The sequence below is a fragment of the Taudactylus pleione genome, unplaced genomic scaffold (assembly GCF_031769625.1).
Source record: "Taudactylus pleione unplaced genomic scaffold, aTauple2 ptg000726l, whole genome shotgun sequence".
Classification (NCBI taxonomy): Eukaryota; Metazoa; Chordata; class Amphibia; order Anura; family Myobatrachidae; genus Taudactylus; species Taudactylus pleione.
This window is the reverse complement of record NW_028285128.1, coordinates 806,342-833,929: the sequence shown is the minus strand read 5'-3', so window position 1 is coordinate 833,929 and position 27,588 is coordinate 806,342. Positions and strand designations below refer to the sequence as shown.

At 41.6% G+C, this 27,588-nt stretch overlaps 1 protein-coding gene across 2 annotated transcripts; it reads left to right on the top strand.

The window, feature by feature from the left end:
* Positions 1-27,588, top strand: CDC42EP1 (CDC42 effector protein 1). Of its 2 annotated transcripts, none has more exons than XM_088456880.1 (3): positions 1-58; positions 16,028-16,703; positions 23,861-27,588. In XM_088456880.1, exons 2-3 carry the CDS (start codon positions 16,295-16,297, stop codon positions 24,397-24,399), a joined length of 948 nt encoding a protein of 315 aa, XP_088313006.1. In that variant the 5' UTR covers positions 1-58; positions 16,028-16,294; the 3' UTR covers positions 24,400-27,588. The 2 variants fall into 2 exon arrangements, with proteins under 2 accessions (XP_088313006.1, XP_088313007.1); XM_088456881.1 differs by lacking the exon at positions 1-58 and adding an exon at positions 5,479-5,546.

The window sequence follows — 27,588 nt, the reverse complement described above, 5'->3', positions numbered from 1 at the left end:
CTGTTATGGTGTTATACTGAAGCTCCACACTCCCAGCCAGGAACTAAGACAAGAGCAGGTAATCCCGTAACAATCCATATGCTATAATATAGTTATTGCTAAGCACTGTTTAACCATTTGTAAGCAAAGAGTCCTGAAACGTACTTTAAGCATTTTAGACCGTTACTGAAGTAATACCATAGTTACAACTTCTGCTAACTTTTAAATCTTCGTAATCCACCAGTGTCTAACATTCAGTTTCTGACATACTTAATCAGCTATAATAACTTAGGGTAAGTGTAAATGTCTGAGGGGTATCTGCATAAAAGTTTTCAGGATCTCAGATAAAAAAGAATAGTTATGTGTAACTTACATGGATTTCAATGCTAACACTATGCCACTAATCTGTGGATTTGTGTTGATTCAGAAGTATATAGGAGTACACGAGGGGCCACATAACCTTGAAGTCTGAAATATTAATATATAGAGTTAACAGCAGAAATAATCAACTTTTGAAAACATCACCTTTGAAATTGTTCTTCTTCCACAAAGAGAAAGACCATCACTCTAGCACCTGTACTGGCAGGTCATTCACACTACTGCACTCTATTAAACTTTTTATCAAGCGCATGTCTGGATGATTTGTGCACAGTGTTAATATTTCCTTGTCTTACTAAAGATTCTTCTGGCGCATTTACTGTCCGGCAGATAACATACTTCTTACTGTCCCACTGTATGACCCCTGTACTGAGCGTTATGTTGTGTGCCACAATGTTCTGACCCCTGTCTTATCTTGCCCTGTATAAATAGCTTTCACATTTGTTTTACTGTTTATTATTAATCTGTACTGCTCTTTCTGACAAACCTTGGTTACTGATACAGGGAAGAGTATATTCTGCTACAAAAGCTCCTGTATTTAACTCTATACCGGTCATTTTATTCCACTTTTAAAATATATATAAGAGAAGAGCAGTTCGGTTCTGCTGAAAACCAAACACACTCGAACTTTGGGGTTCCGAGTCGAACCGAGTCCCTGCACTTTGGGGAAGAACTGAGTCACAGCACCGGTCTTCTCACCAAGTTCAGAACTTGGATTTAGAGACCGGATCTCGCGTGTTTTGGATTGCATTAACAATAAATCAGGTACTGTGAGGTGGTCAAAATTGACTGAAAATGACTGTTATTGATGTTAATAATACTATAAGGGGTACATTTACTAAAGTGAGAGTTTTTAGAAGTGAGTTTTAAAAGTGATGTTGCCCATAGCAACCAATCAGATTCTAGCTATTATCTTCTAGATGGTGCTAGCTAAATGGTAAGTACAATCTGATTGGTTGCCATGGGCAACATCACTTTTAAAACTCACTTCTAAAAACTCTCACTTTAGTAAATTTATCCCAAAGAATAATAACAGGTCCAAGTCACATGACTAGCTGTTTTTATAAATTTTTCAAGAAATCCAAAACCGAACCAAAACACATTTTTAGTATTAATATATATATACAGTATATATATATATATATATATATATATATATATATATATATATATATATATCATTATTTTTAATTTCACTTTTTTTATTATTACATTTGTAAATGAATCTACTACATCTGTTGTTATAATGATCATTAAATCTGGGACACTCTCCTCAGTCCTGCTGAGACGGTTTTTATTACACAGGTAATAGGAAATAAGTTGCACATTTTTGGGGAGTTTTCTCTGGAGAGAAGCCCACCCTCATGAATCACGCCCGCTTCCCCAGTGAAGCACATGGTAAAGGGGTTGATGAATACATCTGTGTGCGCTTGCCGTCTATTGACACAAATTGTCGCAATACTCTCTGGGGGATGGGGCCGCGCAACAGTTATAGTGCATACACGGTCAGATTTTTCTTCAGATCTGAACGATAATGATTTCAAAAAACGTTCAATCGTTCATATATGAAGGAAAATCGGACATATCTGACATGTTTGAACGATGAACGATGCACGTTCACGATGGTCAGATAACGGTATCTGACATCTGATGTGTCTGCAGTCAGTTTTGGAAGATTTCAGTCATTTTAATGCAGTCATAAATCGTTCGTAGTTCAAATCGTTCAAATCGTTTGCAAAATTGTTCAAATAATTGGTCAAATCGTTCAATCATTAATCTGACACATCTGAATGTGTGTATGCTCCATAATTTGCATCACAACGCCCCTCACACTCCTTACTTGGAACAGGATGGAGATATAAAAAGTAGAAAAGTACTAATATTTTATATATATATATATATATATATATATATTTGTGTCTAACTTGTTTTATTTAGCCTAAAGCCTGTGGGGTCTATTTAATAAGCCTTGGATGGAGATAAAATTAAGGGAGATAAAGTACCAGGCAATCAGCTCCTAGCTGCAATATCACAGGCTGTGTTTGAAAAATTACAGATAGGAGCTGGTTGGCTGGTACTTTATCCCCGGCCACTTTATCTCCACCCAAGGCTTAGTAAATAGACCCCTGTATTTGTTAGGTGGAATTAGCCTTTGAACTTAAATTTTCTTAGGTTGAATTTGATTTGAAATTGTACTTTGAAACTTCTGTCTTTCAATGACTTGGTAGATTCCCTCCTGTCTGGAGATAATCTGTTTCCTCCAATCTGCTTATTGTTCTAATTCACTGGTCTTCACCCTTCTCTTTCTGCTTCCCTCTTTGCTCTGGTAAAACAAGGGTGGATCTGCAGAACAAAGCCAAAAAATCTGAAGAAACTGCTGATTATACCAAATATAGCTCAGCCTCAAGATGAAAACTGCTACTGAAAGCAGAGAATGAGAAAGTGAGGGTAAATGAGGGAGTGACTTCTGGGGAGAAAGTATTTGGTGGGCATGGGAATTGCACTCTGGCAGATCTTGCATTTAAATGTAACCCTTTCACTACCACCGATGCCTGTACTGTAAGGACAAGAAATGCACTTCCAGACTAGGATGACTAGGATTAGTATCCGGGGTATAAGTCATAGGGGTCTATTCACCATGTTAATTATCAGGGTCCAAACAAACCCCAATAATTAACATTTTAACTCCACGTGAGCACCAGAGCAATTCATCATTGCTCCGGCGTGGAGACAGCTGATGTGAAAATCAGCTGTCTACCCAAAGCGGCTTCACTGCTTTCGGAGTGAGACAAGTGCGCATGCGTGACCTACAGGTCACGCTTGCGCACAAGAGCCCCATCGTCCGTCGGAAAGAGCCTAAAGGATCCCTCTTTGCGACCTGGGACTTCTGAAGATGGCGAATGCTTCCGCAATCAAGCTCTGAAAATATTGTATTTCCAGAGCTTAATGAATTCTGTCCCCATACTAGTGTATGGGGCAACGGGCCATTCCGGTAAACAGGAGATATCTGTGATATCTCCTGCTTTACCCTTATGATGAATGGCCCGATAACTTCATTTCTACAAATGCAGATGAAAATGTTAATTTTCACCTGCTTTTGTAGAAATTAAGTGAAGATGAGTAGAGCCTATAGTCTAGTTTGCTTTATAAGGAATGCATGCTCACAAACCAATAAGGTCATATGTACCTAGTATCTCTGGGGCTGGCCTTAGTGCTACTGATACCTTATTCAGAGAATAGAGCAGTATCTACATGCACAAAACCATAAAGTATCTTTTAAAGAGGACTATTTATTAATATTTGCGGTGTGGCTCTGAAAATAAAGATTCCTTATCACTGCAATTTGTGGCAATAAGGAATCTTTATTCACCTAAATGTGCCATTACGGACAATCAGTAAGAAATAAAGTCGCATACATGATCACTGTACTTCCTGCTTCGGAACCCCGCTTAGACACTGCATATGCATCAATAGTCAGATAGCACAGGAGAGGGATCCTTTGTTTTCTTCTCTGGTAAAATCGGTGTCCATAGGCTACTATGTCATGGACGACATCACAGGAGAGCGCATAGGGCCTGATTCAGACCCAGGCGCTATGTTGCGCTCGCTCGCATTGAGCGATTTTTCTCAATCTGCACATGCATATAATTCGCAATGCGCGTACGCAAACCAGTCAGTGCGATGGGAAAGTGCTCGCCCGTAGCCCGCAGTCGGGCCGCTATTTTGAGTGACAGATAGTGCCGTTTGTGGGTGGAAACAGGGGAAGGTGCTTGTGAACAGGGGAGTGGATGTGCGAACGCAGGCGTGCCCAACCATCACAACAGAGTTTAATGGGTTTGCATAATTAGCAAAGTAACGTCATTGAACATGTGACTTGGATGATTTTTCCCTGAACTGCTCGCACTGCTTGCGGGAGGCTAGATCTACCTTAAGTGCTGCGAGCAGCTCCGATGGCTCCCGATGGTCCCGATTAATCCTACATTTCCCGGAGATGACGTTTGTTGCGAGTGGCAAGGGGGCGTCTTTAAAGACTTGCGAGCGCAATAAGCCCTCGCCCGCTAAGAAGTAGATGCGTCCTTACACCGCAAGGAGCGAGCGCATGTTTTGCATAGACGGCCCCTTTTTGAGAGCGAGCGGCCGCAAATAGCGTCCGAGTCTGAATCAGGCCCAGTGTACACAGACTGCATTGTCCCTAGGGGACCATAGTCCTACAAGATGCCAAACAGACCACTGATGTCTGCTGCCCAGCCCTGAGTACTAAACTCATCTGCACCGTATATATATGTATTCCCTTAGCTGCTGGATCCTCAGTAGTTGCATGAAGCATTTGCAGAATTGTCCATTTAGTGATGTTCTTTCAGAAAGTGACCACTATCTGGATGTAGATTTAATTCTGTTCCATTAACTCAGGTTGCACCCAGTTAATGAGTCCATCTGCCGCTACATGAGGCTTCTGCGTGAGAGGTTGTGTTTCAATCAGTGAGATTTTAATAATATGCATGTTACATGACTGACCTATGAACCAGGAGACTGGACGCTGGCATGTAAATGCTGTCCAGTCTTTGTGGGTACTCAATAACCATTTATATGGTGTATATAAATATATTTATTGTACACCAGTACATCAAATCTACAAAAGGGCAACAGTATCCAAGAAAGACTTTTTTATGGTGCAGAGAATCCTGTAGTAAAATATTGAATTTGTGAGGAGGACAGGGAAGGTTTTCTTCTAGTTCCTTAAGATTTGAAGGAAGGAAGTCACATTAGAGTCTAAGAATTTCACTAGGGCCAGAGGGTGCACAGGAAAAGCAATGTAAACTTCCCCCCATTAACAGAGCATTGAGATGGAAGACATGAAGACAATGGGAACTTAGAGGGGAAGGGCGAGGGCATCAGTTAAACATCGGAGACCGAAAACACAGGCTGTTTCCACCTGTGCCAATCACGATATAAACAAGCAAATAACCGAATTAAACAACAAGTTCCTTTAATTCTGGAGATGATCCAGGGCCAAGACAAATGAGCAGTAATGTGGAGAATTTATCAATTCCCTCTGTTTCCAGGAGGTAAAATACTGACAGGTTTATCAGAATAAATACAATGGTACTTTTCATCGGAGGATATTTTTGTGCATGAATAAACATGGAACAGGAAAGGCAGAACAAGATCTCATCAAAAGATACTGCAGGGTAAGAAATTGGATGGCAAAACATGTTTTTAAAGAAAGTTAAATGCATGTCTGTGTGCTCTTATTTGTGGGCTTAGCTGGAGGATGACACGGGACACTGAAGGCCAAATTATGCCGGAGAAAGGTGCCAGATTTTGCAGCCGAATATGGAAATAGTTTGCTGAGCAGTTTTTAAAATGTTGCTCATCCCTCCCGTGTATGGAAAGCAGGTGGTAACCCTCCTGGCTGTAACAGACTGTACATTAAATCATGTTTTGTTTGTATATAGCCATAAATTATGCAGCTCTCAGCAATGGATGGTACTATTATTTCATTTATTAAAAAAAAAAAATATGAACATATATTGAAATTATGGATCAGAAGTAGATCAGCCCCACCTGAAAGAGCAGCCCTTTACATTTTTAACCTATTGCTATTGGGCAACCTTAATCCACTTCAGATTTCTCAATTCATAGTCATTGTATTCTCCGGCCGGGATGTACTAAATGGAAAATGTGGTAAAAACCCTGTTTTTGGGGTTTTACGACATTTTGTATATCATTGGCTGGCCGCCGGGGCTCCGATGTGGTGGGTAACGCCAGCTTGTGCACTTCCAGAATGGCCGGTGGCAGCCACGTCACTCGGCGCATACACAGATGGACTACCAGGTCATACACCCGGAAGTTCACGGCGCATCGCTGATCACAAAGGGCAGCTCTTATCGGAAGAGCTGTCCTTTGCTGTACTGATCGCATACGTTAGTGCATATGCGATTAGTAACAATGCGAAGTCTGGCGGGATGTTCCGCACAGTGTTAGTACATTCCACCCTCCAGCACAAATAGAAGTAGTCACTGGGAAGAAGAAGATACATAGGGGTATATTTTCCAAAGTACGGATTTTTAGAAGTGGAGTTGTTGCCCATAGCAACCAATCAGATTCTAGCTATTATCTTCTTGAAGGTGCTAGATTAATGATAAGTAGAATATGATTGGTCGCTATGGGCAACAGCTCCACTTTTAAAGCCCCCCACTTTAGTAAATACAGTATACCCCATACAGTACATTATATGAGCCAGATTTAATTAGGCTTGATACTAACCATGCGAGGTGGAGGGTTGTGATTTTGGCATTTTAGGCCCGGAGTTATTCAATTACAAGCCCCTCTCATCACGCAGAAAATCTGTGGCTGACGCGGGTTAACCCATAGATTCCAGGGTAAGTGCCCGAAGCTATTGGTTAACGCGTTCGCGGTGGCTACGATAAGGTCAGAAAGCCCCACTTACCGCAGATTTCTGTTCAAGCCTCAGGAGGGTGCAAACAGAAATCCGCAACCTGCGGGCTTATTGCGGGCTGCAACTGAAAAGCCCTGGGCACTACTTCAGGGCTGCTTGAACTTTTGAAGGCTAATTGAATCCAGCCCTAGAATTTCCTTCTAAATCAAATGTTCTTATTTGTAGGGATTAAAAACTTTAAAATAAAGAATATTTTTCATAATATATACCAATTTGGGACCATGTATAAGAGAAAAAGAGAAAAGCTTTAGGGCACACTGTGTAATACAGTAAGTGATTCTAAATGGTTAGAATTTGTGCCCATCTAGGGGCATACTCAACAATAAGTGCTTTAATGCCCCCAAAATTAAGATTCTCTGCAATTTAGAACGTAATTTTGGGGCAATTTATAAATTATCAAGGGTTTTCGCCAGGGCACAGGTTCTGATAATAGCTCCTCCCAACGATGAGTAAAAGGTAAAGTGATTACTAATGCCATAATTATAACTTTGCTTCTGCGCTCGGACTTGTCTGCACATACACGGCCATCCAGCTGCGCAAGTGTGATGTACATCATGAAGATGTCCGGCCCACAGGGGAGGGATCTGAATACCCCTCTCCCGGCCAAGCTTCTGCCTATGGAGAAAATGGGCTAACGCTAAAGATAGGTCCAAAAAGCTGATGCAGATCAATTGCAAATATCAAATAAATAATGTGAATACACTGCAAAAGCCACATTGAAAATAGTATTAATGGGAGGGAGCAAGACACACTCAGGGCCTGATTCGGAGATGTACGCAAACCCGATGGGTAGCATGTGCAGCATGGGTCCTGCATGGTTACTCACAGTCCCCCCTTACCCGCAGCATGCCAGAGATTGGGGGCATAGCGGGGGGCAGACAAAAGGAGCGTTCTCCAAAAATGGAAGCTTGGTGAGCCCAGGGACTGCGATGTCTAGTTCTGACAGCCAGGCTAAGTAAGTTTCAGCTTATGCAGCCTATGCAGCCTGGCTAACACAGGAACCATCCGAGGCAGCATCTACGGACTCTGCACTCAGGGCCTGATTCAGCGTGCACTACTGAACGCAGGTCCCGATGTTCGGGAATCTGTGCCGGCGCCTGACCCATACTGCGCATGTACAGAACGGGCATGCGATCCCGCTCGCAGACTGGCAGTGATTGACAGTCTGCTGCTGTTTGCGTGCAGGAAGGGGGTGGCGATGGCCTCTGTCCGGCTGTCGGAGATTTCCTTGCCTCTTCCTCTCAACTACGGCGCTGGCTGCGTTACCCCATGGGTCACCTTAGCTCTCCAATGTTACGCAGATAATCCGATGCTGCGTTGGAAAATGCAGCTCGGATAAGTAATGCACAGGAGACTTTATGCCACCTGCCGCCGCGGCCATTTTTCCGGTGACTTGTGTATGCACTATAGACTCTGGGCACTGTTTAGTGCCCAGAGTCTATAAGTGCGGCGCTGGCGGTGCACCGCTCAGTGCGCAGCCGGCCGCCGGACGGAGAGGAGGGGGCCCATGTCGGAGACTGCACACAGGCCCCCTCCTCTCTTAAAACGCCCCTGTGTGCAGTATATGTGATTAATTGATAACCTAACTCCCGCAGTGACACAGGTCACAGTTGTGAACAGTAGCTGATGCAGACTTGCACATGATAAGTGTGTTTACACAAGGCCTGATAAGAGAACACACATAAAGCTGTGATGTGAGGTTACTAGTCAGAGGGTTGGTTTCTGGGGCCGGACGAAGGGGGTTCATTTGACTGATCCAAGTACAGTAGAACTACATTGGAAGTCTGACCTGCCAGGAAGTTTTCAGGAAGTTTTTTGTAGTTTCATTATTTACTGTTATCATATTTAGAAATGTTTCCCATTGATTTTTGCTGTAGAAATGCACAGTGAGGATTTTCCTGTCTTCCATGTGAGAGTAAACACAAGACCTAAGTATTGGGGGAAGCATAATGTGCCTCAGTAATGTCCTTAGATTTTAGTGAATTGCTATGGTCACTTTATGTAAGGGATGGAAGCTGTTGCATTTTATGAATTATATTTATTATGTTTTTTACATAATGCCGCAATAATTTGAATCCTGCATCTGGTTGATCCTTTTTTCAGACACTATTTCCCATTCCATATTATACTCTACTAAGGGACTATAATGTGAATTCCCAGCATCACGATTGTATCAATGGGTCGTATTCAATTAGGCAGCGAAAAGACGTTCACGGCTAAACTTTTTCGCCGATGATGTCATTTTCAACGATTCCACTTTTCCACCTATTCAATTTGTCCGACTTTTCGCCGGTGTGAAAAGTCAATGCATCAGACCCGGCAAAAAAGTATCACCTAGGAATAGGTGGCGAGAAAAAGTGCAGAATTGGGGGTTTGGGGTGCAGACTTCCCAAAAGCACCTTGCACCCCTTGGAGAGTTCCCTAAAGGTAATCTGTGTTAAAAAATGTTTAAAAGTACCTTAGGAGACCCTAAAAAAGTGCTTTCGTTTTGGGGGGGAAAAAAACAAAGTTGGGAGACAAACTTTAAAATTAGCGGAATAGACCCAGGGGGTGTCCCCAAGTATGCCCCAGGTGTTTTTTTGATTGCAGGTGGTTGCGGCAGGTGTATTTTTTACGTTTTTTTAATACTTCACATTAGCCACTTTAAAATATGCTAGCACCCATTTTCATGTACCCCAAATATGATGGGACTACTTATTTTGGCCCAAAAAAGATTCAAAATGCTATTCTTCACCACTTACTAAAAAAGGCAAAACTACAGTTATTAAGACCATTTAAAGACCCCACATACTGTACCTTTAGCAGGGCTATTCGGGGGTACCCATAGCTAACCCCCATGTCAGAGCATCTTTTGGGGGGTGTCAGGCTGATTTCCCCAAAAATGACAGGTCTCTTCGACGATTTCGCCGGATCCCGTTTTTGCCGATTTGGAATTGAATACGGGGATAAGCCGGGACGCGCGCGATAACTTTTAAACGGCAAAACCTCCGATGACGGCGGAAAGCCTGGCCACGCTTCAAATTGAATACAGGCCGATGTATCTAAGACTTGAACTGAGCAGCGTTTATTGCACTATATTATATCACTGTGTCATCTGTTCATGTTCATACAAAATCTGGAACTGTCCAAAACTGTGTTCTCATCACTAGTGATGTCAGTGGGAGTGATTTTGGCTCTGATAGAGCCAAAATCACTCCAGGGCTTGCGGCAGCGAGACCCTACTGCAGGGTCTCCGTCGCAAGCCCGATGGTCGCGATGGTCTTGACCATCGCGACCATCATCATGGACGCTCGCATAAGCTGTGGGTGGTCACCCACAGCTATTTGAGCGTCCAGGAGGACGCTCCATTTTCATGGAGGAGGGCCCTGATTCAGAGCGAGCGCTCTGGTCAGAGCATTCGGCTCTGAATCAGGCCCTTTAGTCACTACAAAGTACAAACTCTTGGCGCAACAAATTTGAATTGCTTGCATTCATAGGAGATGGAACCTCTTCTCCCTTATTGGGGGCACCAGTACTTTGTTTGGGATCCCAGGAGAAGAACCAACTCTAAATTTCTTTAGTTGTAGGAATCTACTAAAGGGGAGCAGTTGTCCCAAAGTGTCCAAACCCTTCAAGTCTAATTTATTTCCACTGTATTTTTTTCCCCAATGCATTTTTATTGTATGCACTGCTCTTTCCTATACTCAATGGAATGTCATGCTTGTTTGTCACAAGATATTTTAGGAACGCACTATAATGCCAGCTTTGTCTAAGTCTCTGACCAGCAATAGGTCACTTTACCAAAGCGTGCATATTTCAGCTGCATTTACTTGGCTAACAAAAAGCAATATAAACCTTTACCAAATAAAACTTTTAGTAATGAATATCTGATAATCATAACAATCTACTGTATATGTTATGGATTTTGTCATTTATTTTAGAAATGTATGTCATTATCTTTTGATATATATTTATATGCAATATGGATGCACCAAATCCAGATTTGACTGAATCCTGAATGGGACAACATATAAATGTCCAGACATTTGGTCTGATTACCAAATAACTGACTAGGCCACACATATGCGCCTTTAAGCCAAATAACTGACTAGGCCATACACATGTGCCTTTCAGCCAAATAACTGACTAGGCCACACACATGTGCCTTTAAGCCAAATAACTGACTAGGCCACACACATGTGCCTTTCAGCCAAATAACTGACTAGGCCACACACATGTGCCTTTCAGCCGAATTACTGACTAGGCCACACACATGTGCCTTTAAGCCAAATAACTGACTAGGCCACACACATGTGCCTTTCAGCCAAATAACTGACTAGGCCACACACATGTGCCTTTCAGCCGAATTACTGACTAGGCCACACACATGTGCCCTTCAGCCAAATAACTGACTAGGCCACACACATGTGCCCTTCAGTCAAATAACTGACTAGGCCACACACATGTGCCTTTCAGCTGAATAACTGACTAGGCCACACACATGTGCCCTTCAGCCAAATAACTGACTAGGCCACACACATGTGCCTTTAAGCCAAATAACTGACTAGGCCACACACATGTGCCCTTCAGCCTTAGTGATGAATTGCCAGATCAACTGAAACCTCATTAGTGTGTTATCTGTTAACTGCACATAACGATCATGGCCAATGCCCAACAGCCTCTTTGTAAGTGGAGTTTTGTTGTACTTTGACATATGTGGTGGGCACATCAATTTTAGACCATTGTGTCGTAAATCACCAAAGTGCCTGACTTCTTCAGCCAGGTTTGATATATCAGGTCGACAGTGACAATGTTGACATTGGTAATGTCGACATGAAAATGTTGATATAGTGATAATGTCAACATGTTCAGCAATCCGTTTTTAAAATATTTATACAAATAGTTAATAGTGGTGCGCTCTGGGACAATTAGAGTGTGTAAATTAAGGTATAGATTAGATAAAGGAAGTCCCTTTCTTGATGTAGTTAAACTGCAAAATGTCCTACTAATGTCTTAAACAAAAATGTCCCGACTTGAATCTGTAGGTAGGGTGTTCTTAAAAATGATTAGACAGTTATGAAGATGACGTGTGCTCCTTATCCCTGACCGGGAATGTATGAAATCAAAAAATCCTGCTATCTCTTATGGAGAAGGATTTTTCGATAGTCCTCCTGGTTCTCCTTCTCCAGGATTGATACATCATATTGGGTAAGTACAAGCCATTCTTACCTACCTGCACCATTGTGTTCACCATGATCCCTGATACTGTGCCATTATATTATATTTGAGGTGGAATGCGAACAAGGAGACTTATGGTGATATCAAGCATATATAAGAACACCCATCCTACAGACATCACAGATTATAATTCTTTGAGGGCTACGTATTCCTTGGGACTATCGAAAGATCCTTCTCCATAAGAGATAGCAGGATTGTTTTATTTCATACATTCCCGGTCAGGGATAAGGAGCACACGTCATCTTCATAACTGTCTAATCATTTTTAAGAACACCCTACCTACAGATTCAAGTCGGGACATTTTTGTTTAAGACATTAGTAGGACATTTTGCAGTTTAACTACATCAAGAAAGGGACTTCCTTTATCTAATCTATACCTTAATTTACATACTGTAATTGTCCCACAGCGCACCACTATTAACTATTTGTATAAACGTTTTATTTGGAAGGTCAGGATACCTTTATCAGTGGAGCAGCTAGGGACGATTTCTAAACATAATTGAGAGCGCTGTATACCCCTATTTTTGGAGTACCTTTTTTAAAATATGCCCAACCCTAATCCCAACCATAACACTGACGTTAACATTTTCACTATGTCGATATTTTGTCGATGTCACAATTTTAATATGTCGACATTTTAACCATATCGACATCATAACTGTCGACATTATACATTTCTACATACTTGTTGTCAACATAATGACTGCCAGATTCTAAATATCCTTCTCTCTTCTGTGTTGGCTTTCCCAATGAAGTTCGAATTTTTCTGTTGGAAATTAGTAACACTGAACTGTAGAATGACTATTTTCATAAAGTTCAGACTCTTAGGGTTATATATACTAAAGTGAGAGTTTTTAGAAGTGGAGATGTTGCCTATAGCAACCAATTAGATCCTACTTAACATTTAACTAGCATCTTCTAGAAAATAATAGCTATAATCTGATTGGTTGCTATGGGCAGCATCTCCAATTTTAAAAACTATCACTTTAGTAAATGTACCCCTTATTGTTACTAATTTAAATGATTAGTAGGATTTAATTAGAGATCTACCAAAATTCTAAAGAAGACAAGTGAAGATTCTAGGGGGTAAATTTACTAAGATTCGAGATTATTCGAGATTATTATTTCATCTTGCAAATTTACTAAAGGCAAACTCGGATGAGTTAGAGATAGATTTCTCTCTTCTCACTCGTGAAACTCGGGTGAGATCGCAAACTCGAATCAACTCACCATCGGGCCAACCCGGAAGTACTTTTCACCTAAAATATACATCTCTCAAATTTACCAAGAATCGGGATGACAAGCTCGGGTGAGATTGGAGCAAACTCTCTGCAAAACTCACTTTTCAAACTCTCAACCTCCTGAGCTGCGAGTTTGGCAGAAACATACACTAATCATTGTGATTTGTGTATGTTTCTGCCTGTAAATAGTTAAAATAGGGTTCATTTAAAAAAAAAAAAATGACGTAGGCCCCCCCCCCCCCAAAGCATAACCAGCCCCGGACTTGTCAGCCAGTCCTGGTTCCAAAAATTATGGGGAACAAAACGAGTAGGGTTCCACCGTAATTTAGGAACCAGCACCAGGCTGCAGAACCAGTCCTGGTTTTAAATATAGGGGAATAAAAATGCATAGGTGTCCCCCTATATTTAAAACTAGCACCAGACCCAAACTGACCGGGGTGTAATGCCACAGATAGGAGACCCTATTACCAGGTCTCCAGGGCCAAAGCATTCTCACCCCAAGCTGATCAGGCCAAGTCGGGGATCTCAGGGGAGGTAGGGACCCCCACAAGAAGGGGTCCCCTCTCTCCCAAAACCCCAGGCCTGAGGTAGAACGTGAATCCAGCCAATGAGCGCCCCCTACATGTAAAGCGGCCGCTGATTGGCTAGTGGCCTGTGAGAAATAACAGATGATTTTGCTCATCTGTCACTTCACGAGGTGTAAGTATATGTAACAACATATACTTAAACATGTTCGGCATGGGTCGCATAAGTTTGTTTGTTGTTTTGACAAGACCCTTGATGCTACGGAGAGCTGCTCCAGGATGGAGTCGAGTATAGGATCTTTACTGCAGGAACATCCACATGGATTTCTACTTAGGACAAGTGGACCGATCAGCTGGTACAGGAAAGTATGTGTGAGTGAGTTAGGTGTGTAATAAAGTTGTACCAGATATGGTGTGTGTTGTGTCTTTATTTAACTATTTATTTTACAGTGGAGATACGGGTGCCGGCCACCTGCTGACTCTTGTAGTTCCACAAGTGCCAAAGGGCAGGCATGCTGGCAACTGTAGTTCCACTGTAAAATACAATAGTTTACTTCTATTTTACACTGTATTACCCCCGTACCGACAGCCCAGCGGTGCGGGGAAGAGTCTCGGGCTTCAGACCAAGCCTGGGGTTTCGGGAGAGGGAGGACCGCTTCTTGTGAGGTGAGGCCTGGCTTGGCCTGACTAGCTTGGAGTGAGAATGCTTTGGCCTTGGAGACCCAGTAATATGGACTCCAAACTGGCACTACACCCCGGTCGGTTTCGGTGCTGGTTTAAAATATAGGGGGACCTCTACGCAATATTTTTCCCCCTATATTTAAAACTAGCACTGGCCCTGCAGCCTTGTGCTGGTTCCTAATTTACGGTGGAACCCTACTCTTTTTTTCCCCGTAATTTTTGGAACCAGGACTGGCTGACAAGTCTGGGGCTGGTTATGCTTTTGGGGGGGGGTACCCTACGTCTTTTTTTTACAAAATCTAACTCTTCTTTTACAGGTTTTACACACAAGTAGCCTTCACATATATCACTGATATGTGCAGGCTGCTAGCTCGGGAGAGATTTGCAGAGAAAACACTGCAATCTTGGGTGAGTAATTTCATCTTCACTTGCAACTCGGGGGAGATATCTCGATCTGCATTACCATCGGAAAACTCACTTTCAGCTAAATTTGCGAGGTGAAAAATGGGAAAATCACCCGAGGTTCGGCGATGCAAATCGAGATAAGAAAAAACAAACCTTGACCAATCTCGATTCTTAGTAAATTTACCCCATGATGTTATTTTATAGAATGTACTAGAAAAATAATAGTTATAATCTGATTGGTTGCTATAGGCAACACCTCCATTTGTCCTCTTTAGAAGGTTTGATAAATCTCCTTCTTGATTCTATAAATCACCTCAAAAAAAGGGGGTGGAAATGACAGTATAGACAAACTAAACATCTTACTTGAATGCCCTGTGTTGTTACATAGTAGTAGCATTATTTGGTTTATTCCTTCCAGGATCTATAATCGAAGATATAATTCTATGATTTTATCATATTTTGCTTCATTTCAATATGTAAACTAGGGTTTGAGCCTGGTGTAATAGCATTTCTCTGATTCATAAAATATAAATCTCGCAATTTCCCACCCATCAGAACTGTTAATGAATACACAATAGAATGGATTATAATAGCTTTTCGATGTGTGAAAATATTGCCTAGAAAATCCATTAAAGAGGCATACAGTATTTGCTATTCTTGCCATTAGATTTAAATCTGTACTAAACCATACAACCAATTAGTATTTAGTATTTTTCTGTACAGTGCAAACTAGACAATTAGGAAAATGTCTGACTTATTTATATGGTTTATATTTCCCCTAAATACATGAACAGTAAATAACCCTCAATGTCTGTTATTTTGACACAAAATGTTACAAATGAAAAATGATAGGATATCTGAAAATAGAATGTTACATGTGTCACTTAGTAAAATGTGTGAAAATCACAGGCAAGTATATGAGCATAGAGGGGACCAATTAAACCGATTGTGTGTCTAAAACAAATAATGGATGTCTATTAAGATATTTTAAACATAATTATAATAATCTTTTGCATTTCTAGAGGGTTTATTTCTAGTTTAATAATGTTAGCGATAATAAAAATATATTCAGCGCAAAACTATGATTTATTGTTATATTATAATATATATATATTTATAATTTCATTTTCCATTTTTTTTAGGTTGAGTCGACAGAACTAATCAGTGTCTGCACATTCCTACCACCTCTTAAACCCTGTTCACGTCTAGTTACTTACAATGACCTCAAGATTCTGAATTTGATGGTTTATAGTTTCTCTAAGGCATTGCCTGAAGGATCTATACATCTCCAGGAGTGTTTTGTGAAAGATCCTATAACAAGGATGTAGGACTATGGTTTAGAGGACGATGGTGTAGATATCTATTTGTATGTATTTGTTGGTCAACCATAACATTATTAAATCAACACGATGAGTCTGAGCAGCCTTCCGGTCATAAAAAACCTGGTTTTCCGATCCAGGCGAGAACGAGTAGTACTAACCCCAGATATGATCAGCCCTCCTCTGGGTGACTTCCGACACACAATGCATGTGGGTAGAAAAGGAGAAGTCTTTGGGGACACCTCCTTTCTCAGCAAGTGCCATGAGAAACAAAGGCACAACCGTTGGAACTACATCACCAAAAAACTACGCCAAGCCCGATTTATGTCCCCTGAGCGTCAATCTTCGGGACATCCTTTATCACCACCTCCACCGGTTTCTCCCATCATTAAGAATGCTGTATCTTTGCCGCTTCTCAATAAGCATAACTGGGATGACGAGAAAGATGGAAACACAGAAGAAGCCTGGAATTGCATCACCGAAACAAAGAGCCCTTATAGTAAGTTGACATTTCAAGGGATAATGTAATCCAAATGTTTTTTATTTTTGAACGAACTTAATGTTTGAACCTTTTTCCTGATGAAAGCCAGAGGAATCTCGCGTTGTTTACAATGTATCAGTTGACAATGTCATTCTATCTTATCTCTTTTTTCATTTTGTGTGAAAGATATTCTACTTGGCCTTGCAAAACAGTGCACCACACCATTCAGTGAGCTGAACCAATATATATGAGAATGCATAGCCAGATCATCAATTAGGCAATCTAGGCACTCGCCTAGGGCCCAGTTGTAGATTTTTTTTAGCAAATGGGGGAATACAAGGGCTCAAAACAGTATGTTGCTTAGGGCACCATGGGGTTTTAATCTGACTGTGGAATGAAGCCTACAGAATCATTCATCTGGAAACAGTGCTTCTTGAATATTAGTTAAATGCCTCATTCACCGAGCTGTGTAACCTAATGTCTGTCTGTGCTGTATATCAGCAACATGTACTTTTAAACTGCTCGAATTTGTATAGTAAAATCTTGCAGACTGGAGAAATTATAAACAAACACAGTTGGATTAAGGTTTGCGGGGGCCCCACAGCAAGTAACATGTGGGGGCCCCTACCAATAAACTTGCCAATATTTATTTATTACCAGTTATTTATATAGCGCACACATATTCCACAGCGCTTTACAGAGAATATTTGTCCATTCACATCAGTCCCTGCCCCAGTGGAGCTTACAATCTATATTCCCTATTACATGCGCACACACATACAAACTAGGGTTAATTTTTGTTGGGAGCCAATTCACCTACCAGTATATTTTTGGAGTGTGGGAGGAAACCGGAGCACCCGGAGAAAACCCACGCAAGCACAGGGAGAATATACAAACTCCACACAGTTAGGGCTGCGGTGGTAATCGAACCCACAAACTCAGTGCTGTGAGGCAGTAATGCTAATAATTACACCATCTGTGCTGCCCAATATGATATGTTGGCGCTGTTATTGTAAAGTATAATGTGTTAACTATCTCAGCACCACAAATGTGTTAAAAACACTGTATAGTGCCCCCTTGTTCAAATATGCAACAATGCTCCCCGCTCATGATGTAGTTATTTGTGGGGGGCCCTCGACAACCATAACAGTCGGCCCTGTTATTAATCCTGCAGGGGCACCCACAGTGGAATGGTGTCATTATAAAGTATTGTGGTTTAGGCCTGCCAAAGAGGCACAGCCACAACCCCAACATGATAGAATGGCCATGCCCCCACCCCCCACACACACATACATGTCATGGCCATGCCGTTATATGCACCAGGAGCCACTGTATATCAAGGCATCCCTGATCAATGAAAAATGTATGATAATACTGCATACAATGCAGACATTAGTGGATCAGATTCAGGGCTATTGCAGTGCAACATACTTTATAGAGTGGCAAGTGATGTTACAAAACATACAATAAAGCAGGACTTGCTTTGTGCTCTAAACGTTTGAATTTAAGCTCTCAAGAGTTTGCTAGATATGCTCCTGTACTTCACGCTTCATTTTAATGCTGCTTATGTGGGAACTCCATATAGTATATATTAAATATACAGGCAAGTAATAAAGCCTCTATGCATAAAGCCATATACCACTGAGACCTACAGTATTTATATAAAATAAATAGACTGGGACAGTATAGGCTGGTAAAGATATACATGTAATACTTGCATAGCTGCTCCATCTGGTGGTAGGATCTATTTTCACAATGGTAAAGAGGTGAGCATCATTTTCAAAACTGTTTGACAGAAAATTCACCTCATTCCACAAGTGATGGCAGATTTTCACACATTTGTCTGTTAGAATTTAGCTTTAATTGTTCAGCAGAGAATTTATTTTATCATGGATCAAAGTTCAGCCCCACCACAGGGCAGAATGAAATGACTGTTGTTTTCCCAGCTCCATAGGTTATACATTCTGCAGTGTGATAAATCCACATGAAGTGCAGATTGACAGAGCAAACCAAATCAAAGAGGGCATCACCAGAACTATGCATCTTTGTGACAGACAGTACCCTGGGGAATTCTGACTTCTGGGTCTCATTTATGACCAAACAGTGCATTTCCAGTTGGCACAATTACCTAAATTTTGCTGTTTGTGCATTTTTTCATACAATTAAGTTTATACCACAAAGAAACTCACAATCTATTTACATGCATTTGCATGCTCATTGTGACTAGTTTGTTCTACTACCACTGTACATAGAAGGACAAGAATATACATTGCAGACCAAAGCCCTGCACAGAATGTTGGGTCCCCACATGAGTTTGTTATACTGTATAATTTACACCACCCACAGTCAATTTATGATCGTGGCCAACATCACCTATTTACATCATAAATGGTTCACCGCAGATTATGGGTGGGACCAATCTACCTAAGAATATTACAGTTTTGCTATAATTCACATTAAACAGTTAACTGACAATTATTTTTTGGGATCTGGATTTAAAAATTTTTTTTTTAAATAAAAACAGCTAAAATCATGTAATATGGGCCTGTTCTTGTTCCTACAGTATTATTAACCTGACTTTTTCTTAGCCAAATAGCGAGCTGGGCGTTGATTGACAGATAGCCACTCACAGCCAATCAGCAGCCTGTTCTCAAGGTAGCAGCCGCTGATTGGCTGGCGGGGCTCAAAGTGCAGGAATACATGGGGTCCTGTGACATTCGGGAGCAGCGCTGTATAACTATATATGGTACTGTATGTACATATAGTGCTGCTATGTTCGTCTGGTTCGGGTGCACAGTTTGTTATTTTCTTACCCAAGGATGCCTACTGGAGTAGAGGACCGATCTTCACCAGGGATACCTACTGGACAAGGGGACCGACCGGCGCCAGGAGCAAGGTAAGTATGTTGTTTGAGTGGGGGTGAGTGCGAGTGTGTGAATGAGCGAGAGCATGTGTAATAAAAGAATAAAATATTCAGTGTTTGTGAACTGTAATTATTTTAATATTTATTTTACAGTGGAACTATAAGCACCAGTGGGCGATAAATGCTCCTCATGCTGGTACTTGTGGTTCTCCAAGTACCGGCATGCAGGGGAAGCCTGCTGGGACCTGTAGTTCTAACGTAAAAGACAATATTACTTTCAAGCTACTCTTTACACCTATCAACCCTGCACCCACCGCCCAGGGGTGCAGGGTTTCAAGCCTGGCTTGGCCTACACTGGAGAGGGAAGACCCCGTCAAGCGTGTCATTACCCCCACTAGTGAAGCTCAGACCTGGTTCTAAATATACTGGAGACCCCTACGCAAATTTCTCCCCATATATTAAGGACCAGGGCTGAATCCAAGAGCCCGGTGGTGGTTCATTAAATACGGGGACCCTACACATTTTTTCCCCGTTTTTTTTTCAATCCAAGGCCAGCTCAAAGAGCCCTCTGGGCTGGTTATGTTTGGTTATGTTTTACCCCACGTCATTTAAAAATAAATATATATTACATTGAGTTTAAAGGCTTTAAAAATAACCTAAGAAGCATGCACAGACTATAGTGATCTGTGCATGCTTCTCCCAAACCCCTACTCCTCCCAAACCAGAGAACCTGGAGATGGACTTAAAGGCAAACCAAAATCTGAGTATGGTTCCAAAAATCCAAGTTCGTACTGACTGCAGAATCGAACCATTACTCAGTTAAACTCGGAACCCCAAAATGGTTCCAAATTTTGACTCTTTGACTCGGAACAGTTTGGATGTGTTCGTATTTAAGGAAAACTGAACCGCACATCTTTAGTCCATACAGTATATCTACATTGTATCAGTACCCTCCCATCTGGCAATAGATTCCCAAATGGTAGTAGATTCCCAGTACGTTTAACCTGCACCCCCCAGTGTTAACAGATCCCCTGGTGGCATTGCTACCATCCCCCTAACTGTCCATCTGTACCTACCGAAGCTGTCCTCTCTGGCAGTAAAATAAGTAAGTTGCTATGTGCAAGTGTGCCATTACCGTAAGGCAGAGTGTAAAGCCTAAGGGGTCTATTCATCAATACTGAGAAATATTTTGTGCTAATTACGTTTTGAACTAACATCGAGTTGAGCCTCAATATTGGAGGCATTCATCATGCCACCTTTACATAAGTCATAAGTATCTCTTCCGAAAGCTGCTCTTTTTGTGAAGACAGCTTTTTGGAAGTTCTAAATACTGTACTTCCCTGCTGTCTCTGCATCCTCTCCCCAGTGTCCATGCTCCCTCCCTGCACTCCCTTCCCAGTGTCCAAGGCAGCTCTATCACCTCTGGCTGCATGGATCTGTCCCCTGGTGGCAGTGTATGATAGAAGCATAGTAACAAGAATGATGACTGTGGGTGCTGTGGAGTGGAGGATGGATGGAGGTGGACTCGGAGAGGCACAGCCAGTGAGGACTAAGCAGGGAGGGATCTGAAAAGATCCCTTTCCTGCTCATGCTGCCCTATGAATGGCAGTTTGTGCAGACAATCGGCATCTTCTGAAAAAAGCATTTTTCTTCGGAACTTGGGAGTGATACTGTGCCCCATCCTGAAATGGCGCACAGTATCACTCACAAGTTCCGAAAAAATAGCTTTTTCAGAACTTGATGAATGACACAGTTTTCACTTTCCCATACTAAAGCACAGGGACTGTAGAAATTATTGCATCAGTGATATCTCCTGCGTTACTAGGTAAATAAATAGGACTGAAAAAATGTACATACATTTGTAATATAGGGGTTAAAATGTTATTTATAGGATGATGAATGGACCCCTAACTCTTTGGTTGCTGTCACTCCTCATGAGGCAGATGGCCCAGTTTCAGCATTTGGCAAAGTAGTTATAAAAAGTTTATAAGCAGAGGACAGCTTATTATGATGATCTGTTCTGTTAGTCTTAATTTTATATATTCTTTAGTTTTAAGGTATATGTTATGATTCTGTTAAAATGCATAGTGTGTTGCATATTTACTTACATTGGAATTTAGCAAAGTTTTCTTGCTCAGAAATTTTCATAAAATAAATATTTTATGTTCAATCAATCTAAGCAGCCTGATGATTTATGTAGTGGCGATGACAATGCCTTCTGCTACCATTTTACTTCAGTTACTTATGATATACTGTAGATTAATATACATTTGCCATTCATGACGGAGTCGGACAGTAATAAAATAGAGGAGCCAGATATAACGTGCATGCGTGGCTTTACAAACTTGTAATCTGTTGCTTAAATACTTTTAGTGCATGGGCACTACTGTGATATGTTACAATGGGATGCAGAGCACTGGAGGGGTCAGTTACTGCAACACCCCTCCAGAGACTGAACTAATAATACATTGCTGCAATATGATATCCTGTAATGCTGCCATAAGTACTCCCCATACTCGCCAACTCTCCTGCAATGGCCAGGAGACTCATGAAAATCGTGTGGCGCTTCCGGCGCCCCGCAAGAGAGGCCCCCGCACTTACCCGATGAAAGTGGGCACACTGAACCGGTTCGATGACGCGATTGCACTGAATGAAGTTATCATAGCCCAGAGATCTCAGCATTGTGTAGCGTGGGGCGATGCCGTGATGATGTGATTGCGCCACTATGACCCTGCACCGCCCACCAACGGAGGGGGCAGCCAGAAAGTAAGCAAGCCTGTCACTCCCATTTAGGGCCTGATTCAGAGCTGCATGCTCTGCCGGTATTCATGCTAATGGCTGATGTCTGTTTTTTCTGCGTATGTGCCTGTGTCGCACCGAGCATGCTTCCCAATTTTGTTTGTACAGCATCACAGATCAAATTTAGGTGCGCGGTAGTAGAACATACTTGCTGACAATCAGCTCCAGCCTTCGGGAGGGAGCTGATTGTCGGCTAACAGCGGGGGGCGGGCCATTCAGGTTGTTTCTCATTGGGGGTGGAGCCGGGGGCGGGGCCGCACGATCGCGTCATCGTGGCTCCGCCCCCTCTTCACAATGCCGTTATTTTCGGTGTTGTGAAGCAGGGGGCGGGGCCACGATTCTAGTTGTTTCAGTGGGGAGGTAGGGAGGGTCAGACTTCCGGGAGGCTTGCCTGCCTTTCCGGGGGGCCGGGAGCGGCACCCGAAAATCGGGAGGCTCCCGGCCAAATCGGGAGGGTAGACAAGCCTGTAGTAAAAATGTAAGTGGAGACCATACTCCGGTGCAAACTGCATCTGCCATAAGGCTGGTGCATGTTTTGAAGGTGCAACCGATGGTGCGTCTAAAGAAACACCAAGCAGATTTTCAGCACCTACGGACGCTGACAGTGGGCGTCTCAGTCCTTGCACATTCGGACGCACGGCTGTACACCACGGGCTTTGTAGCCGCATTAGCATAAAGATGCAGATCAACTTCTGCAGTAGTCACAGCTGTGGTCGGACTAACCTCAAAACTGCAGTCATACCTCCGAAAACGCAGTTTTCTGAGGTTTTACCGCATTCCCCATAAGCATCAAGCTCCGTAAAGTGAAACTTTCTGGAGTTTGTTCATAATAGGCAATGCCATCTATAGATGGCTTTGCCTAATAGAAACCTATGGGCTTCTTACCAGAGACTTCCCCGACAGAAATCCAATAGGATTCCTTGTGGCTTGCCCATGCCCAGAAGTCCTCACACCGCAAAGGACAGCTCTTATCCCGGCTGTCAGGATGCTGCCACTCAGAATGCCGTCGCCGGAATCCCGACACCAGTCAGAGTCCCAGCGCTGTCACCGTAAATGTAAGTATTGGGGTCAGGGGTAGGGTTAAGCACTAGGAAGAGGGCTGGGTTAGGAACTAGATCTGGAGGGTTAGGTTTAGGTTGCGAGGAAGGTTAGGTTTAGGCTTCGGGGAGGAAGGGTTAGGGGAAGGAGAGTATACTTACCTTTTTCTGTATGGATGCTGGCGTCGGGATCCCGAGCTCCGGCATCCCGTAACTAACCTGTTTAATAAACATACTGTTTTGCATTGTTTGCATGTATTATTGTAGTTTTTGTTGTGGAGTGCTATGTTTTGTGGTACCATATAAATATAATAAATAATAATAACTGTAGTCCACATTTATGTGTGACCATATACTGTTGCAGCATGAGGCCTCAGATGTCAAGTTAGTTTCCTTTTTCATTCTCTTAATGCATGGATATGGTGCTTATGTGCATATTTTCTGATCAATAAAATACTCACTATTTCTCTGCTCAGGTCTAGAATCTGGATTCTGCACCATGCCCCGCATCTCCTGCTCAGAGGAGCTATCAGAGGACACCAACTCTCAAAAACCTGAGGAGGACTGGGACAGCTCTGGACTCCCAGACACAGAGGACTGCAGTATCTGCCCTGTTCCCTTGGAGCTATCTAGCAGTCTATGGGCCCCTGACTCCATGGAATCCTTGGTCATGGACTTTGGTCCGTCACTTATGAGTGAGATCCTAGAAGGTATTAGCTTCTCAGATGCACCGAAAGACACAGAGAGTACAATTGGGCTCAGTGAACAAAACATACCACCAACAAAAAATGACCCATCTTATCTTAGTATAACTATAGACAATAACAAAATGGAAGCAAACCAATCGCATTTCAATATTCTGGAACCAAAGGGGCTCGTGTGTTGGGAACCAGCAACAATAGCCGAGGAAATGGAGATTGATACAGACAGCGGGATAACGGAATCTGAACAAGGGAGCAGGGGAATCACTGGGGATCTATGGGACTCCGGTGATGGCTCTGAAATAGAAATGTAGACATTTCTAAAATAACTATAAACCTTATACCAAATATATGTATATACAAAATTTTACACTGTTACTATATAAATGTACCAAATTAAGAGCATGAACTATTTTACTGTTTGATCTATGATGAAAAATGTATTCTACTGTGACAGATGCAACTTTATTATCTGTCACTCCGGAGATATTGCTCATTACACTGTAGCAGTACATGTTCAATTTTCCATTCAGTCAGACAGTAAGAAATGTGTATACTCTATCGGACGTTGCAGGCAATGTATAAATCAAGAAGGCTGAATGCTAAAGGCCAAAAGTTTAATATTTCATGGCCCCTTTTAGAACCACATAACTCTCTTAGCATATTGTAAATGAAATGTGATGTATTGTATTGAATAAACATTCACACAAGAGTTAACAGTAAACCTTCAGGAAGCAGTTCAGCTTACAGTATACAAGTCTATTATGGACACTATGCATAGATGTAATTACATAATGACTAATGGAAATGTATCACTTGGAGGGAGAACGTTCAACAGTTACAATTGATTTCATGGGTTACTTGTAGAAGGTCAACAAGTTATGATCACTCCGGTAACAGGAAAATGTTACTGAGAATCCTCAATAAAAATGTAGATTTCCTTCTATAGCTGTAAAATGTGATAAGTTGCTAGAGCAATGGTTTCCAAACTTTTTTGAATCACAGTGTCATAGTGTCATTATTTTTTAATGGCATCCCTAGGCCAAAAGTTTTCATTTGAGAAATTCTGCAAAAATTATTCAATTAAGTAAATTGTGCTTACCTGTCACCCTTGGGTTCAGTTATGTGGTGGCGGACAGGGTTGGACTTCTCTTTCTCAGTATATTTTATTATAGGAAGCCACCAGCTCTTGTTTTTCCTTTCACACTAACCATGAATATTTTTATTTGGTCCTGGACCACCAACCTGTGGAACTCCTGCAAGTGCCCCATGGAGCTCGAGGGAACCACTGTGCTAGTAATTTGTTGTTTTCCATCTGACCGTTCCAACAAGCGACTAATATTGGGCTGTGTAGTCACAGCTTGTGATCTATTTCACCAAGACAAGTTACAAGCTGTGTTGCTTTACTTAGGATGTATAATTGACTTTTCTGGCTTAATATCTCCGCAGTGACCTCTAATGTTTTATACAGTTATAAACGTAATATCTTTCATGCACTGAAAAATGTTGAAAGCCAGGATAAGCAATGAAGACAACAATAAAAAGCAACCACATATGTTTGATGGCCCCAGATGAGGTATCTTCGTTTATTCCCAGCAACAAAGAACAGATCAGGTAATTTAGACACTGGTTGTTCTCAATAAGGGGAATACTCAGCACGTTTAAGAGACACAATTGTCTAGTATCCTGCCAGTAAAGTGGGAATGTTATTGTTAAAGCTGAGGGTGACATTTACTTACAACAATCTTGTTATCATAGAATCACCAGGTTCTATGTCTCATTTAAGTCAGTGACAAGCAATTTAATAATAGAGCCTAAGCCCTGGAAGATCTCTTAGTCAGCAATGGTTTGTCATTAGAAACATTTTGAATAACAGCAGTTGCAAACTAAAGTCACCACGGGTCGAACTGTAAAGTATGATTAAGCTGGAAGACCTCAAGTCCTAAATACTTACATAGCAAACTCTAAACCTATACAGCCCTGACCTTCACTACAGTCATAATATAAACGTACTGCTTTTTTCAGAAAACATTTCAAATCACTTTTGGGATACAGTTGTAAGTCACTCCATATGAGTCCCACCAATAAGGCCTTTGGCAAAAGCTTACCGATAGCTTAAAATATTTGTCCGAGTCAGTCTCACCATGCGTGGAATGCAAAGGTATAAATGTAAAGCTTAAAGCACTGCAAATCTTCCCATGTCCCTCACCTAAATTCATTTAAAGGACTATTGATGTTTTAATTAAGTCTGTCGAGTGCTGCCTGCCTTACTCTCCTTTGATATATATATATATATGTATATATATATATATATATATATATATATGTCTTATGAGCTTTCTAATTTTAAAACCACTGGTTGGTTGTAACAAATAGTTCTCTTATTTCATCTTACTTGTCTGTGATGAGCAAATGGTATCTCATTGACATAGTGGATAATGGCTCCTCTAAGGAGGTATTTAAAACTGGTCCATTAGCTTAGGAAGAAAACTCTACAATGCCTTCAAGTTTCCCCAGTGTCCACCCTGTTGAACTTATTTTTCTGTATCACTATGAGCACAAAACGGGTCTACTTGGATAGATGACCTGCATATTTGTCACATGGTAATTATTCATAGAAACACCCTTATGCACCCATCGTTCAACGTATAATATTTGTTGCTTCACAAAAGATACCAACATGCAGCGGAAATCCTTGAGTGTCAAGGTCAAAAACAATTCTGTAGGTAACTGTAGACAACTGTTTTTGAAAGGGATGTCCACCCAAATTGAGCTTTTAATATACCCCCCCCCCCTTAGCAGCATCAGAATGGCAGGACACCACCTCCAGTGCCTCTTCAATGTCTAAACTAGTGGTGGGCAATAAGCGCCCCCCCAGCTGTTGTAGAACTACACATCCCAGCATGCCCTGCCAAAGTTTTGTTATTTGACCATGTTAAACTGTTGCAAGGCACGCTAGGATGTGTGGTTCAACAACAGCTGGAGGGTTATTCTATTGCCCACCTTGGTCTAAACCCTTTAAACCTCTATGTTTAGGAAATGCTTAATTTATAAAGTATTCTGCCACCCAGACACAAAATTTTGCGAGGTGGAGGAATACCCGTATGGCGGGGGTCACATATATGGCTGTATATGAGAAATAGGCCCTATTGATTGACTGCTTTTCATTATAAAGAAAAAAAAAGTCAAGAAAGTGGGCTGCTTCTTTAAGCTATGCATTAACCAGAAATTTTACATTATGTCTAGACAAGATCAAACAACTATAAGCAGGGGATCTCCTGAATAAAAAATGTAGTCCTATGACTCTTTGTACAGGTTAATAACTAAATGTATACTCTTTATATATCTACTTTAATAAATGAATGTGCCACAGAGGTAAATATAAATATCACAAGTAGTCTGAAATTGTATATGTTTTGTGGGCAATATGTTTAATAACCAGTGTTGAAATGCCCCAAAATTGCTATGCTTTTTATTTCTAAACAATAATAAACATTGCTATT

What these genes read in the sequence shown, in the direction of transcription:
- CDC42EP1 (XM_088456880.1), top strand. Translation starts at nt 16,295, where the DNA reads ATGAGTCTGAGCAGCCTTCCGGTCATAAAAAACCTGGTTTTCCGATCC. An exon ending in CGAAACAAAGAGCCCTTATA is followed by an intron (nt 16,704 to 23,860) that starts GTAAGTTGACAT and finishes TTCTCTGCTCAG; the next exon opens with GTCTAGAATCTGGATTCTGC.